An 18,650-nucleotide genomic window follows, 5' to 3' on the forward strand; every position below is an offset into this window, starting at 1 on the left:
AATCTACCAGTGGCTTGTGATCAATGTAATGGGCACCCCTGCTCAACACCACCCAAATTGAAACCCCGTGCCTGCTTCTTGGGATTCTGCCCGCCTGTACTGTCATGGCTTCTCTTATCTTTGCACACGCAAATGTCACGGCCTGCTTGGGCAAAAATAGCACATTGAAACTGGACTGCTGCTTGGTTATGTTTAGAAGACCTTGGCCGGTGGAAATGTTGTGAGTCGCTAAGCTAATGGTGTGTAGGACCAGTGAAGGACACGTGCTGCATCTGTGCACCACCTTGCAAAAGAGACTGGTAATCCCAGTGAATCTTAATTTTGACAGTTTTAGCGTTTCTCATGACTCCTTTACACTGTTATTAGTGGTAGAACCTACATTTAAGTCCACAATGGTCAACCTCCAATTTTTCTTGGCTTTTCAATCAATATAATGCAATAATACAAGTGTTAAAACTAAGTTATAGTCATACAGGATGTAAAAACAACAGAATGCTTTTTCTTTTTCTCTCCTCACATTCATCTTCTCTTTGGTGACTTTTTTACACCAAAGGTTTTCATTTAAAAGCAAAAAGAAGCAATAAATTCTTAATATTACGAGAAAATGTCATTTTTACAAGAATGAAATCGTAATATTGAGAAAAATGTTTTATTTTTTTTTTAGAACAATGTTACTACTTGGCTTTAAATTGCTCATACCGTAATTTACGGTGTATAAGCCGCTACTTTTTTGCTAAATTATGTTTCCAGAATGTGCCGCACTACACTACATGGAGCTTTGTCCTGTTTACAATGCAGTGGCTATTCTATCTGTAAGTGCTCACTAGTTAAACGCTCTCTCGGCAGCTCTATGTTAAAAAACGACACCAAAGAGAGCCATAAGAGTCATCTAAAACTAACGTTGACGGTCGTAAAGCTAAAACGTCCAAATAAAACTTTGATTGAAGCCTCCACAAAGCCCAGCTGTGGGCGTATCTCCCACATGATGATGGAGTTTCCACTGGATCTTTCCATCATCGTTCACTTCCTCCACCCTGTATGTCCTGTTTTGTCCTGCAGATCATTTTCCACCAGCAGAACCCCGGCATAGACTATGAGTTCTACATCCCTGTGGAGAAGAAGGAGCCAGAGAGGCCGCCGGACCGGGAGACACCCAGGGAGGCTCCCAGGGAGACTCAGTGGGAGCGGGCGCCAGCGAGGGCACCCCTTCGCAGTAAGTACAGTACATGCTTTCCCTGCACATTCCCGCTCCTGCAAATTCATAGATTTTTCACTTAGTTTTTTCCTTTCTGCAAAACAGGCAATTTTTTGGGCAGAAAACACATTTCATTCGTCCTAAATTAGTAATAATTGTTCATTTTTTCCCGACATCACTCACTGGTACCCCCTAGTGGTGGCATCACAAAAAAAGCAAAACACTTCTGATTCCTTTTAGGTGCTCACCAAGCCGAAGTGTGTAAAAGTCAATAACCGCCGGGTTCGCTAATTAGCGCCGGGTCAAAAAACATTGGCATGAACAGCTGTGGCTGTAGGCAACCTCCTGATGTAGTTTGTGTTAGTGCCCTCAGATGAGGGTATCTGCATTTGAAGTGAGTGGTCAGCGTCCAGCAGCTTCATCTACCTCTGCATGCGCTTGAAAGTGTTGTAATGGATGTATGCTGCCTGTGTAGCTTTAGTTTGGAGCCGAAGAGGGACAGTACCTTTCATTCAATTTCTGAAATTGAAAAAAACAACAACTTTTGCACGATGTTTTCATCTATTGACACGCACCTGTACTTGATAATAACTGACCGTGTGGTCAAAGAGCGACTCTAAATTGTCCAGAGGTGTGAACGTGAGTGCGAATGGCCGTTTGTCGATGTGCGCCCTGCGATTGGCTGACGGCCAGTCCAGGGTGTACCCCGCCTCTCACCTGGAGACAGCTGGGATAGGCTCCAGCGTGCACTCCAAATCATTGTTGAAGTTGTAATGTTAATGAATTTTATTCAAAGCAGAAGGCACATTGAATTAAAATGACTCACAACATTCCTCACGTCCGCATCTCTGGGTCATGCTGATGGGTGTGGTTTTAGGTCACGTGGGCGGGGTTATCATGCACGTGTGACCTACATGGAAGGGCGGTTGTCATGAGACTCTGACTTCATGGAGATGAAGTCAGAGTCATTGGCCGCCACACGTACTTCCTGCTATTCCCATCATTGCAGATGCTTCATGTCCCTACTATCCCCCCCCAGGTCCCCTCACGGTGTCAATAGAAGATCCTCCTCCTGCTCCTCCTCCGGTTTCCATCCCTTCTTTCCCATCCTCCTCAGTATTTGCACCCCCCTTGGCTGAACAATGGACTCCTGAGAGGTCACGACCCCGGGCCTCTGCGCCCAACAGGAACGCTCGGATCCCGCCTCGCACGGACCTGCCGCTGGACACGCAGCCGCCGTTCGTGTGGAGGAGAGGCGCTCTCTCCGAGTGTTCGGTTTCCTGTGGCAAAGGTCAGGTCATCCATTTCAGTTGCATACACGACTGTGCAAAAGTCTCTGGACACCGTGACATCTTTATGACAACTGATTTACACCTTTTGGGTCGCTCAAAAAAATGATGATTTACCACAAAAGAATGTCTTTCTTGGTTTATACGTCATCCGCCATGAACCAGGAAGTAGCCTGCTAACTAACAGTAACACAAATATGGCACCTTTCAGCCTTGGCAGAGGCCTTCAGAGTGTCCTTCCAAAACATAAGTAGGCCCGAGACTGTCGCACTGATGATTGGATGTCTCCCTCATGTGGCTGCATTGTGCAAGTACAACAGCGCTCATGAATGTGATGTTGCATATCTCTTCCTCCCTCACAGGGTATCAATATCGGGAGATTTTATGCATCAACCGCCATACAGACGAGGAAGTCCCAGACAGGAAATGTGACTCCGCAGCTAAGCCCGTCCCAGAGGAGGAGCCTTGCAACACACACGCCTGTCCGCCATTGTGAGCAAATACGTCATTACCTTCACTGTCTGCAGGATGATGACAATGGAATGGGAGACTCACACAGTCGCTGTTTTGTTTGGATCATAATATACTCTGTTCATGTTTAAAAATGGGGGCTACACTGTGGTGGTTTGCATCCGTGCCTTTTTAGTACAGCCGTCCCTCGCCACTTAGCCGTTGGAATTTCACAGCTTCACCTTCATCACTGGTTTTCAAACGATATAAATTCTTAAATCATGCTGCTTTGTCGTTAGCCTAAACATACGCGTATTTGACTCATTCAATCCCAGACATGTTTCAAAATTCAACCCTTTCAGTAGCGGCCATTTTAGACTATTTTGACTGATCTTTCAAGGCCCACAGAATATTGTGTTGTATGGATATAGAAACATGGAACCTAGCAAAAGAAACATTACACTCCCGTCTTTCATCAGGAAAACTAGTTTTGTTTCTGTTCTTTAGTAATCAGCAGTACAACATAGGTAGGTTTCAGGAAAATATCAGTTCCCAACTAGAAAAGGGGGAAAACCAGCCTTTTGTGAAAAGATACATTTCAAGTAGGGATGCTCCCATCAGAGTTGTATGCTGCTGATACCGATCACATGGATTAATTATACATTTTTCAATGTATTTCTAATGAGTGCTATTGGCCCAGGGTGCCGTATAAAGGGGAAAAGTCAGGACAAGCTCCTTTGACTGGCAGGGGACTCCAAAAATAGTCAAATTAGTCATTCATTAATAAGAGGGGAGTCGCAACATGATTTTTTTTCATGGGACCCAGAATTCCTGGCTGCACCCCCGCTACCGGCAGTAAAGGAAGCATAAAGTCACCTTCATTTAGACAGAAACATACTGGACTTACTTTTTGAAGAGAACAAAATATGACTGCACAGCGATCAATTCAATCATTTTTTGGGTTATTAGAAAGGTTATTTTTTGCTTTTGTGACAGCTGAAATATGTAAACAACTATACCAACATAAACAATGCAAAAAAGAGGTTGTTTTACATCCAAATAAGAATTTATTTACAAATATAACACCATCAACTATTTACAATTTTCACATTTGGAACTGAACTACGTGTGCGCACACGTGTGCATGTGTGTGTGCGTGTGCACAGTGTAGTATTCCACACTGGTCACTCGGTGCCAGTAATGTTACTGTAATGTTGGGTCAGACACACAAGCACCAGACTTGATCGCCAAAAACAACAGGCTTTTATTGCAGGTTTGAATGATCTCGCAACAGGCACAATAATAACTAATAAAAACACGGGCTACTGCTGAAACTCAGCTCTGAACCCCCGACGTCACTTCCCCTCCGCCACCCCACTCAGCTTTCCCAGCACCAGAAAACATTTACAGCAACACACACGAGTCTTATTTATGTCTTATTCTGTCTTATTATGTCTACTGTATTGGGTAATAGGAGTGTAAACGTGACTATAGGGGTGTTAGTTCATGTCTAGTGAGCTCTAATAATGTTAAAAAGTTTATTAAGAAGGTTGTAAACAGGTGTTCTACGCTCTAACTACAAATACATTTCTAAATAAGGAATCCTGCTTCAGGTCTGAAACCAATGAACTAATTCACAATACAGTGATCTCCCATGCGTGCTGGGAAGCCAACGCACACACTTCCCCAACTGGAAGTTCCCCTGCATGCCTTGCGGGTTATGAATGAGCATAGAATTGTATTGTTTTACAGTACATGTATGTTAGCGTGTAAGCACTTATTGCGATAGCTGCTGTTACATTGTGCGTTCCACTGTTATTTTTGGTTGCACCGTGAGTGAGGGAGGCGTTCGGTTGGATGACCCCCTGTTGGTTTGTGTCATCAGAGTGTCAAAATTGACGTTTTTATGACTCAGTTTATGACTCGTTTTTATGTCTCAGTTACTTGTTTTTCGCCACTCGCGGGTGGTCCCGAGAGGGAACCCCCGTAAAAAGCGTGGTTCTACTGTGCTTAACTACCAGTTTTCTTCAAATACATAAAATAGATACCGTAAGTAACTAGAAAAGCACTTGGAGAGCGCAGACCTGAGTTAAGAGTTTTAACTTTGGAACGGTCTGAATCGGCTGAGAAATGTGGCAGTAGTAGCAGGCAGGGAAACTTTTGAAATTTTGAAACTTTTGAATTTTGGATCACCCCCAAAATTGAATCAGTTCTTCCCTAGTCCATTTCCACCAGTTCCTGAAAATTTCATCCAATCCATTCTGAACTTTTCAAGTTATTTTGAACACAGACAGACAGACAGATAAACGCCGGCAAAAACATAACCTCTGCGCTGCGCTTGGCAAAGGTAATAACCTCAAAAATAAGCAGAAACAGTTAAACAAATGAATCAGAAAAAAAAGGAAAACTAGCTATCATAGTCACATTTTAATATCCCATATAAATATATTGAATTGCACTGTTGATTAGAAATGAATCAGTAGTTTTCTTCCTATCTTATATCAATTAATAGTATTACATGTTACACATTTACTACACAATATTTATCAGAAGACAAAAACATTAATAAATAATATTCAAGCTATACGCCTTTTTTATTTTTAATGCCAATAAACAATAAAATGCATACATACATGGTAATAAGCATAAATTATGTTTATATGTGTTAAATTATATTATTTTATCTAGTTTTAAAGTATTTTTTTTTTATGTTTTCAAACATTTATAAGCCTTTTTTCCCAGACACTTAGGCATACTTAGGCAGGCTAGAACATGTGTGTGTGTGTGTGTGTGTGTGTGTGTCAAAGCCAATGTGTCTTTGTTGTGTGTTTGCGTTTAGCTGGGAGGCCAGCTCCTGGTCAGAGTGCAGCGTGTCCTGCGGCCCCGGCATGCAGCAGCGTCAGCTCCAATGCAGACAGAGTTTTGGGAACCGCTCCACCATGGTTCACCCCCAGCGGTGTGCCAACCTGACCCCGCCAGAGTCCACACAAGCCTGCCAGCTCCAGCTGTGCTCCCACTGGGAGGTCAGCTCTGACTGGAGCACGGTGAGTCAACATCGCCGCTCTGTGCTGCTCGGGTTTAAAATAATGTTTGTGTTCTCTCCATTACGCTTTCTAGAAGACACTTTTCCCAACCGTTCTACTGTTTCAGGACTTGAACACGGTCACACAAAAACACCAAAGTATATTTGCGAAGTTAAGAGGCTGTTCAGATTGGACCTTCCACACTTTGTGGAGATAAGATGAGGCATTAGGAGTTGTAGAATAGCAAAAAGGCAAGAAGCAAGTAACAAGAACAGCTCAGTGGTGTGAAAAAGTGTTGGCCCCCTTCCTGATTTCTTAGTTTTTCTTAGTTAGTTTGTCACACTTGAATGTTTCATTTCATCAAACAAATTTAAATATTAGTCAATGACAACACAACTCAACACCAAATGCAGTTTTTAAATGAAACTTTTTATGATCAAGGGAGAAAAAAAATCCAAAGCGACATGGCCCTGTGTGAAAAAGTGGTAACACTTTACAATAAGGTACACGAAATTACACTAGTTAACCTACTTAACCTACATAACCCTAACCACTACTCATTAGTTCTTCATTAGTTCTTCATTAGTTCTTCATCAGTTCCTTAGTAACTACTGTATTTTTGTGTACCTTATTGTAAAATGTGGCCGAAAAAGTGATTTCCCCCTAAACCTAATAAGTGGTTGGGCCCCCTTAGCAGCAACAACTGCAATCAAGCGTTTGTGATAACTTGCAATGAGTCTCTTACAGCGCTGGGGAGGAATTTTGCACAATTGTTGTCATTCAGCCACATTGGAGGCTTTTCCTTTTTAAGGTCATGCCACAGCATCTCAATAGGATTCAGGTCAGGACTTGGACTAGACCACTCCAAAGTCTTCAGCCATTCAGAGGTGGACTTGCTGGTGTGTTTTGGATCATTGTCCTGCTGCAGAACCCAAGTTGCTTTCAGCTTGAGGTCACCAACAGATGGCCGGACATTCTCCTTCAGCAGAATTCATGCTTCCATTCATCACAGCAAGTCTTCCAGGTCCTGAAGACCATCACACTACCACCACCATATTTTACTGTTGCTATGATGTTCTTCTTCTGAAATGCGGTGCTACTTTTACGCCAGATGTAATGGGACACACACCTTCCAAAAAGTTCAACTTTTTTCTGAATATTTTCCCAAAGGTCTTGGGGATCATCAAGATGTTTTCTGACAAAATCGAGACGAACCTTCATGTTCTTTTTGTTCAGCAGTGGTTTTAGTCTTGGAACACTGCCTTGCAGGCCGTTTTTGCCCAGTGTCTTTCTTATGGTGGAGTCATGAACACTGACCTTAACTTAGGCAAGTCAGGCCTGCAGTTCTTTGGATGTTGTTGTGGGGCCTTTTGTGACCTCTCAGATGAGTCTTGCTGCGTTCTTGGGGTCATTTTGGTTGGCCCGCCACTCCTGGGAAGCTTCACCACTGTTCCATGTTTTGGCCATTTGTGGATAATGGCTCTCACTGTGGTTGGCTGGAGTCCCAAAGCTTTAGAAATGGCTTGATAACCTTTTCCACGCTGATAGATCTCAATTAAGTTATGTTATGTTTTAAAGGGGGGCAATCACTTTTTCACACAGGGTCATGTAGGTTTGGACTTTTTTTCTCCCTTAATAATAAAAAGCTTCATTTAAAAACTGCATTTTGCATTCAGTTCCGTCATACAAAGGCAGCAGCTACAGTAGTATAATGGCCAACAAATGATGTTTGCATGAATATTAATATGACCTTATGTAGTAAAATGATTGTATTCATCATCTCTGCGTGTGGACAGTGTTCAGTGGACTGCGGGGTGGGCAAGAGGACAAGGAGTGTGCGTTGCGTCAGCGATCAAGGCAACGTGGTGAACGATAAAGAATGCAACTCCAGAATGCGGCCGATGGGGAGCGAGGAGTGCAACATGGGTCCCTGTGTGACCAACTGGTACTCGTCTGCCTGGTCCGGCACGGTGAGTAGCGCCCATGGAAAGTCACGTAAAAGTGCGCCTCACGGTCGCCTTCGACGCGCTCCTCTGCTCTGCCACAGTGCTCAGCACAATGCGGCCCAGGCGTGCAGAAGCGGGAGGTGGTGTGTCTGACACGTGGAGGCCTCCGAGAGGGGGAGGTAGGTGGGGACTGCATCGGGGACAAACCGGCTGAGATGAAGGCTTGCAACGGGGGTCCCTGTGAGTCCATCATCATGTGGTACAGCAGTCCATGGACACAGGTAGGAGCTCACAATCACATTCTGCTTTCATGGCGACAACTCGTCTAAGCTGAGCAACCCCACCGTGTTCTTCTTATTACTACAAAGTGCCTGCTTAAGTCAACATTCACGGTGGACCGCTGTTGTCCATGTGAAATGTGAGAGCCAAAAAGGGGTCATCTCGAAGAAAAATGGTTCCGTTTATGTTGACATGTGTTGTAATGTTGTTGCCGTTGCTAAGCAGCGTGAAAAAGAAACCACAACAGCAACATAACTACTGTCTACTTCAGGGGTGTCCAAACTTTTACAATCTCTAAACCAGCTCATGTAAATATGCAAAGACATTTTTTTATATTTAAAGAAAAAACAGTGGTTAGCGGTGACAAAGCGTACTATTAGCTTGACATTTTTCACCTTATGTTACACTTTACACGTTACACTACGTTACTTTTTTTAACTATTTCAACTTTCTTCCTGTACCTTTTTTTTATTTTAATATCACGTCTTTATTCTCATAGTATTTGGACTTGTCACAATATTAGAGCTTTCACTCAACTTATCTTTCTTAAAATTGCAACTTTATTTTTTGTTTTGTTTGTTTCTCGTAATATTATGACTTAAAAAAAATACATATTTTAATCTTTAACTCATTCAATCCCAGCCATGTTTCAAAAGACAACCCATTCAGTAGCGGCCATTTTAGACCATTTTGACTGATCTTTCAAGGCCCACAGAATATTGTGTTGTATGGATATATAAACATGGAACCTACCAACAGAAACATTACACTCCCGTCTCTCATCAGGAAAAAGTTTGTTTCTACGTTTTTCCGTTGTTTAGTAATCAGCAGTAGAACATAGGTAAGTTTCAGGAAAATATCAGTTCCTGACTAAAACAGAAAAAACAGCTTTTTGTGAAAAGATACATTTCAAGCATAACTTTCACTTTGACACAAATATTTGTTGGTTTTCTGACAGCTCAAATATCTAAACAACTAAACCAACATAAACAACATAAAGAAGGGGTGTTTTACATCCAAATAATATTTAAAAATAAAATTTACCAATACTGTATAACACCATCAACTATTTACAATTTTCGCGTTTGGAGCTGAACTGTGTGTGTGTGTGTGTGTGTGTGTGTGTGTGTGTGTGTGCATGCTTTAAAATTTCCCTACAATGCGTAACCGTCTGCACACTACACTCCTCCACGATCTCTCACTTCCTGCTTCCTGTCGTGTGATTTTTTTTTCCATTCACATGATCCCTGCCGAGCTCTTACCAAATGCACTTTTATGGCTTAAAATTGCTCTGAAGTGAAATCCATGAGTGGAGAGTTGCGTCATCACCTCTTTTCCATAAGAGAGGCCAAAAGACAGTACAGACAGAAGCTGGAGGGCTACTATTCCACCTCAGACCCTCGGCCCATGTGGGCGGGACTCCAGCACATCACAGACTATCGATAGCGGAGTAGCGTAGCCACGTCCAGCCAAACCACACTTCCAGACGAGCTGAATGAGTTCTATGCCCGCTTTGACACCCAAACTCCTGATGAGCAGAGAGGGTGGCTGGACTTGGGGAGCACACAGGACTCACCTCTCATGGTGACATCAGCTGATGTGCGCCGGGTTCTAAACAAAACAAACCCACGAAAAGCAGCAGGCCCAGACAACATCTCAGGACGTGCACTTCGGGTTTTCTCATCAGAGCTAGCTGATGTGCTTGCTGACATATTTAACCTGTCGCTTGCACAAGCATCTGTACCGACCTGCTTTAAGTCCACCACCATAGTGCCCGTACCCAAGAAGAGCAACGTGACCTGCTTGAATGACTATCGCCCTATAGCACTCACTCCTATTGTTATGAAGTGCTTTGAAAGAATAGTCATGACCCACATCAAAAAGAGCATCCCGGCAACTGTGGACCCTCTACAGTTTGCATATCGCCAGAACCGGTCCACGGATGATGCAGTCAACAGTTGACCCCTGTTTATTGATGAGACTGAGGTGGAGAGGGTGAAAACCTTCAAGTTCCTTGGCACACACATCAGCGAGGACCTCACCTGGTCTCACAACACCCAACAAATTCTGAAGAAGTCCCAAAGGAGACTGTACTTCCTGAGAAGACTGAGGAAATTTGGCATGTCCACCACAATCCTGAGTTGCTTCTACAGATGCACTATGGAAAGTGTCCTTACCGCCTCCATCACTGTTTGGTACGGTAACTGTACAACACGTGATAGGAAGGCACTCCAGCGGGTGATCAAGACCTCACAGAACATTGTTGGGGCAGCCCTCCCCTCACTGCAAGACATTTTAGAACACACAACCTCATCAAGGACAGCACACATCCACAACACTCATTATTCACACTCCTACCGTCAGGCAGACGCTACAGGAGTTTGAAGTCCAGGACCACAAGGCTGGCAAACAGCTTTTACCCACAGGCCATCAGGCTTCTCAACGAAGCACTCACACACGCCGCACGCAACACACACACACTCATAGCACTTTATTTATTTATTTATTTATTTATTTGTATTATCTATCTGTATTAATGTCTCTTCTGTTGTTGTTGCTTAATTTATTGGTATTTATGTTTCTTATGTTCTTATTCTTTCTTGTGTTTTCTTTCTTTCTTTTTTGGGAGAATGAACAGAACAATAATTTCATTGCATAGCAGAACTGACTGTTTTACTGTGCATATGACAAAGCTCTTGAATCTTGACTCTTTTTGCCTCTCGTACAAAAGACGTATGAATGCGTTTGGGTCTATAAAAACATATAAATACGCCTTTGGTATTGAATGAGATAATATTATGACTTTCTTCACCGAATATTTCGCCTTTAGTCTTGTAAAAGTACTCCTTTTTTCAATTTTTGCTGTTGTTTTTTGTTTCCTTGTTTAATTGTTTTTAACATCGTGCCGATGGCCACCAAAAAAACCATCTGTGGGCTCTTAATGGCCCACTTTGGACACCTCTGGTCTGCTTACACAGCATTAAAAGGTGCACACAGTCTTTTATTTGGCAAAATCATGTGTTGTAAACCGTTTTTTATATATATTTATATTTTTTACTTTGTATTATTGTCTTATTGTTATCGGCAATTAGGAATTAGAATGTTATAGTATCATATTTTTTACATAAAAATAATTGAATTGTACACCTTTTCATTCTTGTTGCTTTACACTATAATTGCATATCATCTTTTACTATGACATATAATGAGTTTACTATTATACTTCATTATTATTTATCCTGTTATGTTTATTCTTTATTTGCTGATATACTGTAGTTAGTAATTGTAACTTTTAGTATTTGATTTAATTCATAAAACAATTGAAAAAAATTGAAATAAAATATAAAAAATGTCATTAGACAAATAAATGTTAACTTGATTTTACTTCAGTATGTTTATTATAAATCTACATCATTATTTTTTATTTACAGGTAATCATAATGTATCATATGTCTTGTGTGCTATTGTTAATTATAATATTACTGTAACTTCCTGTTCAGTGCAAAGTAAGCTTCAAAATAAAAGAATGGCATTATTAACCTGGATTCTACCACAACATTTATCTCTTTTAGATTGTTAACCACCGGAGGAAAGATTTGGGAAAGTAACCGTGTAAGCAATTGCGTCTTGTGGTTATGTCGCCAACCGTTTATGTCGACGGCCGCCAGCCAGTGTGAGGCGGCATGGAGGAGCCACTTCAGAAGAAAAAGGACGTGTATTCCACGGTGATGGATGGCATGTAATGACCAGGTGTTGTTGTTCCAGTGCAACGTTGATTGTGGAAACGGAACTCAGCGACGAGACGTCATTTGCGTCCAAAAGAACGGGAACGACTTTACAGTGGTACCGTCTGCCGAATGTGTGCAAATGGATAAACCCTCGGCCGTGCAGGAGTGTGAGATGGGAGAGTGTCAGGCCCAGTGGTTCACTACGGAGTGGAGCGCGGTAAGGCTGTATGGATGCTAACAATATTCACAACAGAATCATTCTGGGAAGAAATGTTCATCCTGATTTCCTTGCTTTGACGTGTCCTTAAGTAAAATGGTAGCAGCTTGATAAGTAAAATCGTCTTCTGCAGTTTGTTCTTTCCATTTCTTTGTGCAGCCCTAATTGACAAATGCTTTTCTTGGTCTTAGTGCTCGCGCTCGTGTGGAAAGGGTCTACAGATGAGGGAGGTCCGCTGTCTGACACCAGACAAGAAGCACAGCCAGAACTGTGACGCCAGCATCAAACCTGAACAAGAACAAATGTGCAACACCATACCCTGCAGTCCACAGGTTACAGGTTGGTTAGCACTCAGCATGCTGCCACACAGGTTAGTTAGCACTCAGAATGCTACCACACAGGTTAGTTAATACTCAGAATGCTACCACACAGGTTAGTTAATACTCAGCATGCTACCACAAAGGTTAGTTAGTACTCAGCATGCTACCACACAGGTTAGTTAATACTCAGAATGCTACCACACAGGTTAGTTAGCACTCAGCATGCTACCACACAGGTTGGTTAGCACTCAGCATGCTACCACAAAGGTTAGTTAGTACTCAGAATGTTACCACACAAGTTGGTTAGCACTCAGCATGCTACCACAAAGGTTAGTTAGTACTCAGAATGTTACCACACAGGTTGGTTAGCACTCAGCATGCTACCACACGGGTTGGTTAGCACTCAGCATGCTACCACACGGGTTGGTTAGCAGTCAGCATGCTACCACACAGGTGGGTTAGCACTCAGCATGCTACCACACGAGTTGGTTAGCACTCAGCATGCTGCCAAATGGGTGAGTTAGCACTCAGCATGCTACCACACAGCTGGAGCAACATTTTCTACCAAAGGGATAAGAGAGTTGTCATTTACCAATCTGCAAACAGCTGTCTGTCCATTCACACACACACAAAATGTATCCTGTGTGTCATTCTATGTACGCATACAGTTAACATAGTAGGTCCAGCAAATAAATGACTGGCCATTTCCATTCATACACACAAAATGTAAGCATCTATTTGTCCTTTTGCACAATTTAGTGTGTCCACTCATGTCGAGGTACATGCTATAGCTGGAGTACATTCACGTTTTTATGTGTGTGCTCGCCACCAACCCCTCCCCCTGCTTGTCTTGTTCTTCTGCCAGATGAAAACTGCAAGGACAGACGGCACAACTGCGTGATGGTGGTCCAGGCCCGACTGTGCGTCTACTCCTACTATAAGACAGCGTGCTGCGCCTCGTGCACACACAGCGCCCAGCGTGCGAAGAGACACTGACGGGCCAGTCGCAGGCAGCCCCTGGTGGTTTGCCATGAAGAACGTAGCCTGGAGTTACTGCTCTCTAGACGTGGACAGAGTAGAGCACCTATCTAGCAGTTAGTCCTTCTTTTTCAATTAACAACACTGTGAAAGCAGTCACATTTTAGAGCCACATGCTCCACTCCGCTTTCCTTACTATAGCGTGTCAGGCAGGACCCAACGTTGCTCGCAGGCTTCGTTTAAAAGATGGTGCTCGCCGCTTTTGAAAGATTCCTCCTTAACTTCCAGGATCTTCAACAGAGAGCCATGTGTTGCCTACCACTCGCTCAGAAAAGAAGCATAATGTAGGACAGGATCTCCAGTAGCGTATGTGTTTCTATACCTCCCATTCAGCCATATTGGCTATACGGTCGACCAGACTCGAAGGATTCACTGTTCATGTCTTGTTTGCTTGCCAAAAAATACTCCCTTGATGTACCATTGCAGTTTTAAAAAAAGATAAACCAAAAGAATGGGGTGAGCGTGGAAGGAAGTGACCAAATATGGGCATAAGGAAGTAGCTGCTAAACACAGCTAATGGGATGAGGTGCCATTACATCATATGAATATTCCAAAATCAAAGCTCACTCATTCCCATTGAATTAGCTTCAAGTCCTGTCATGATTCATCAAGTTTGCTTAAATATGTTATATGTTGTTTGTAATTATGTTCTACAATGTTCGATTTTTGAAAGCGAATGATAAATGAGCAAAAACGACATTTATAGTTCATGGCGCCAGCCATGACAAACTAGCCCGCAGCTCGGCCTCATTTCCAGAAGTGCTGTCGCCGGGGCGACACCTCTCACTAAAGCAGAGTAAACAAATGCTTCGAGGTAGCGTGTGGACTTGGTTCAGAATATTTTTCACCAAAATAGTCATGCCAAAAATGTCGTGTTGCTGCTGGATGTTCACAGTATCCCAGTGATACTGTAAGTTTGTTTTTTTTCCCCAAAAGAGGAAGGCTTAAGACTACAATGGACGAAGCAAATGCAGCAGAGAACGAGAGACAGATGGACGCCCACCTCGAGCTCTGTGCTTTGCAGTGATCATTTCACTCACGACTGCTTCGAAGGAACACCTTTACAAGAAGCATTTAGCTTGAAAGTACGGTATAAACGCATTTTGAAAAAGCATGCCAGTACACGGGGGAAAAAAACAAGACCACTGCGACAAATTTGGCACAGGAGAGGAAGTTATGTCTTGCTTACATAATGTCTTCTAAACACAATGTCATGATAGCGACAAGGCTGCAAAGCATTGCACATGTCATATAAACATCATTTCACAGCAATATGTCTAATGTGGGGGACAACGGCGGCGATGGCCAACATTCATCCTCTACATGCGACCACATGTACGTTAAAACAGGCTATAAAAACCCTTTACGCCCATTAAGAAGGCTACCAATCTTCATCTCCATGTCTTAAGTCCATGTTGTGCAAGTTCTGCTTCAAAATTTTCCCCTTCTTTTTTCCTCAAACTATTGACACATCACTCAAATCTTCGCTCTAATCACTGCAAACATCCTCTGTCACGTACACCGCCATGTTTGTTTACCTGAGCGATAGTACTCCAATGACGTCGCTTCCGGAAATGAGGCTGAACTGCGAGAGCTAGCTCGTCATGGCTGTCGCCATCAACTATGAATGTCGTTTTTGTGAATTGTCTGTTTGCTTTCAAAAATAGAACAATGTAGAACATCATTCCAAACAATACACAGTATAACATATTTAAGCTAAGTTGATGAATCATTTCAGGGACGCTTTAAATCACATCTGACAACTTTCATTTAGGAGAACATTATTCCAGCAAGTCTAATTACTGTCTTACTCTCCAAGTTAACAACATGTTCATTATCACAAAGGGGGGGAAGCCTGTTTTCTGACAGTTCTTTTTGGGACAGTATGATAAAAAGTAGCATTTGCTACTTAATTGCAGCTCTTAATTGACCCGACAACACTGCTAGACGTACAGTGCTGTGGAAAAGTGTTTGTTCCCTTCCTGATTCCTTATTTTTTTTGCATGTTTGTCACACTTGAATGTTTCAGATCATCAAACAAATGTAAATATTAGTCAATGACAACACAACTCAACCCCCCCACCCCCCCACCCTAAAACATAATTTAACTGAGATGAATTGAGATCTATCAGTGTGGAAAAGGTTATAAAGCCATTTGTAAAGCTTTGGGACTCCAGCCAACTACAATGAGAGCCATTATCCACAAATGACCAAAGCATGTAACAGTGGTGATCCGTCCGGCCAACCAAAATGACCCCAAGAGCGCAGCCACGACTCCTCCGAGAGGTCACAAAAGACCCCACAACAACATCCAAAGAACTGCAGGCCTCACTTGCCTCAGTTAAGGTCAGTGTTCATGTCTCCACCATAAGAAAGACACTGGGCAAAAACGGCCTGCATGGCAGAGTTCCAAGACCAAAACCACTGCTGAACAAAAACAACATTAAGGCTCATCTCAATTTTGCCAGAAAATTTGGGAAAATACTCTGTGGTCTGACGAGACAAAAGTTGACCTTTTTGGAAGGTGTGTGTCCCATTACATCTGGCGTAAAAGTAACACCACATTTCAGAAAAAGAACATCATAGCAACAGTAAAATATGGTGGTGGTAGTGTGATGGCCTTCAGGACCTGGAAGACTTGCTGTGATAAATGGAAGCATGAATTGTGCTGAAGGAGAATGTCCGGCCATCTGTTGGTGACCTCAAGCTGAAAGCAACTTGGGTTCTGCAGCAGGACAATGATCCAAAACACACCAGCAAGTCCACCTCTGAATGGCTGAAGACTTTGGAGTGGTCTAGTCCAAGTCCTGACCTGAATCCTATTGAGATGCTGTGGCATGACCTTAAAAAGGAAAAGCCTCCAATGTGGCTGAATGACAACAATTCAGCAAAATTCCTCCCCAGCGCTGGAAGAGACTCATTGCAAGTTATCACAAACACTTGATTGCAGTTGTTGCTGCTAAGGGGGGCCCAACCACTTATTAGCTTTGGGGGGAAATCACTTTTTCACACAGGGACATGTAGCTTTGGATTTATTCTGCCTTAATAATAAAAAGTTTCATTTAAAAAGTGCATTTTGTGTTGAGTTGTGTTGTCATTGACTAATATTTACATTTGTTTGATGATCTGAAACATTCAAGTGTGACAAACATGCAAAAAAAGAACCAATCAGGAAGGGGCAAACACTTTTTCACACCAGTATATGTTTTAAGAAAACAATCATCCCCGGCCTGAGAGGAGACGATGAATGTGTACTTTGGCATTAATGAAGCCACAATCTGGCAACCAATTTACCCGTCAGTCCAAGTGGATCAAATATTCAGCATGAACAAACCTGTGTGTATATACTGTACGTGTGTGTGTGTGTGTGTGTGTGTGTGTGTGTGTGTGTGTGTGTGTGAGCACGAGCTCATCTTTGTCTTTTTGTACATTTCACACAACACAAAAATCAGCCCCCACACACACACACACACACACACACACACACACACTCGGGGAGGGATGTGTATATTTGTCAAATATTCTCTGAATGTGTATAATAAGATGTTGTGAACATAGCAGGTGCTTCTATTTTTTAGAAGACTGAAGTTATTCCCGCCTATATCACTTTAAAGAGAATCCCGTATTGTACTGAGTTTTATAACTCAGTCAGTCGTAGTAACATTTTATATATGAAAAAAACCAAGTAATTTTTCAGTATGGAAAGAACCTATAATTTATTTTTGTCCTGTCTCACCACCGGCGTTTATGAGATTATCATTGTTAGAAATGCACACCTTTTTCCCCACATCTTAGTGGCAGCAGAAATACAAAACCGTGTGAAATAAACTCAATAAAAGTGAAACGACACATGAATGAGTTCATTGTGTCCACAAAGCAAGGGTGTCATTGCCATTCTCTCCATTAGGCGGCGCCATTGAGTCATTGAATGTGCTTTGGGAAGTGATCCCGGTGATGAATGTACACTTTTTTTTTTGTACCAAACGTCTTCTCGGAAGGATGTTTCCTTCCAAAATGTCATGTTTGGCGCACATACTGCAGACAAATGCCATCAGGGCCACACCTAAAAGAAAAAAGCCATTATTATCAACCAGACATTCTATTGCTTGAATAACTTTAGACAGTATTGCTGTTCAAGCAGGTAGTAAACCGCTACTTTCGTGAATTACCTTTTGAGCTTTTTCTTGATATACTACCTTCTTTTCATTTTATTATACAACTTCAGTCTTAAAATTAGTTTCTTAAAAAAAAAAGTTTTTCTGAAAAATATTTTTTGCAAAAATGTCTTAAAAAATAAATTAGGACTTTTGTGAAAAAATACTTTTCAAATCCTAAAAGTACTCTTTATTGTGAAAGTTAGATTTTTTTTCTTGAAAAAAAATGCACCATTTTTAATCTTCCTGAGATTTTTTACTTTAAACTCGTTTAAAAAAAACAAACTTTCTCAATTATACAACATTTTATTGAATGTGTACTTTTTTCCTTAAAAATATAGAACTGATTTTTTTTCTCCAAAAAATATAAAAACCTTTTGCCTCCAAATATCCACTTAGTTTCTTGGAAAAAATAGGACATTTGTCAAAAATATATTTTTTGCAGCAAAAAAAGAAGTAAAGAGAGGAAAAAAAACTGCTTTTGTTCCTCAGAGTTTTATACGACCGAGTATTAGGGCCACATTGGAAAAAAAATAAAATACTTTGACAAATTTACAAGAAAAAAGTCAGAATATTACGAGAATAAAGTTGTAAATTTACCAGAATAAAGTCGTACATTTTGTCACGGGCTGGCACGTGGCCGATAACAGGATTCCAAAATGCAGAGTGGACAACAACTTCCGTATACAAAAAGATATTTATTAATACAATATAATATATGCGACAGTCCAATAACAAAAAGCGCCGGGTACATCCACGGGAAAAAGGTGTAACAAAAAAATGACTGCACTAGCAGGAAAAAACCCAAACATAAGAATGTCCAAATCAGTACAAAAACACAGAAATTAAGGCAGCAGCAACAAAGGCTAAGCAGAGAAAAATACTAAGAAATAATCCGTGTGGCAGGAACAAAGCACGGGTACTTCCAACTTGGGAGTTTGACCGGAAGCTACAGAAACATGGGAAGCCAAGTAACCGGTGAACTCATGACACATTTAGGAGAATAAATGT

The 18,650-nt window shown here is 41.8% G+C and overlaps 1 protein-coding gene across 3 annotated transcripts in view; it reads left to right on the plus strand.

The window, feature by feature from the left end:
- Positions 1-17,560, plus strand: part of adamtsl4 (ADAMTS-like 4) — a 90,232-nt gene extending 72,672 nt beyond the window's left edge. For 2 of the 3 annotated variants that reach the window (XM_054781221.1, XM_054781224.1), the window contains 9 exons: positions 1,060-1,213; positions 2,235-2,486; positions 2,847-2,976; positions 5,774-5,978; positions 7,754-7,927; positions 8,005-8,184; positions 11,948-12,127; positions 12,319-12,466; positions 13,313-17,560. In XM_054781221.1, the coding sequence (XP_054637196.1) occupies positions 1,060-1,213; positions 2,235-2,486; positions 2,847-2,976; positions 5,774-5,978; positions 7,754-7,927; positions 8,005-8,184; positions 11,948-12,127; positions 12,319-12,466; positions 13,313-13,443 (1,554 nt within the window). In that variant the 3' untranslated portion in view covers positions 13,444-17,560. The remainder of the gene's footprint in view (positions 1-1,059; positions 1,214-2,234; positions 2,487-2,846; positions 2,977-5,773; positions 5,979-7,753; positions 7,928-8,004; positions 8,185-11,947; positions 12,128-12,318; positions 12,467-13,312) is intronic. The other variant, XM_054781222.1, reaches the window with a different exon arrangement.
- The last annotated feature ends 1,090 nt before the right edge of the window (positions 17,561-18,650 follow it).

The sequence above is a fragment of the Dunckerocampus dactyliophorus genome, chromosome 7, assembly GCF_027744805.1.
Source record: "Dunckerocampus dactyliophorus isolate RoL2022-P2 chromosome 7, RoL_Ddac_1.1, whole genome shotgun sequence".
NCBI classification, from domain to species: Eukaryota; Metazoa; Chordata; class Actinopteri; order Syngnathiformes; family Syngnathidae; genus Dunckerocampus; species Dunckerocampus dactyliophorus.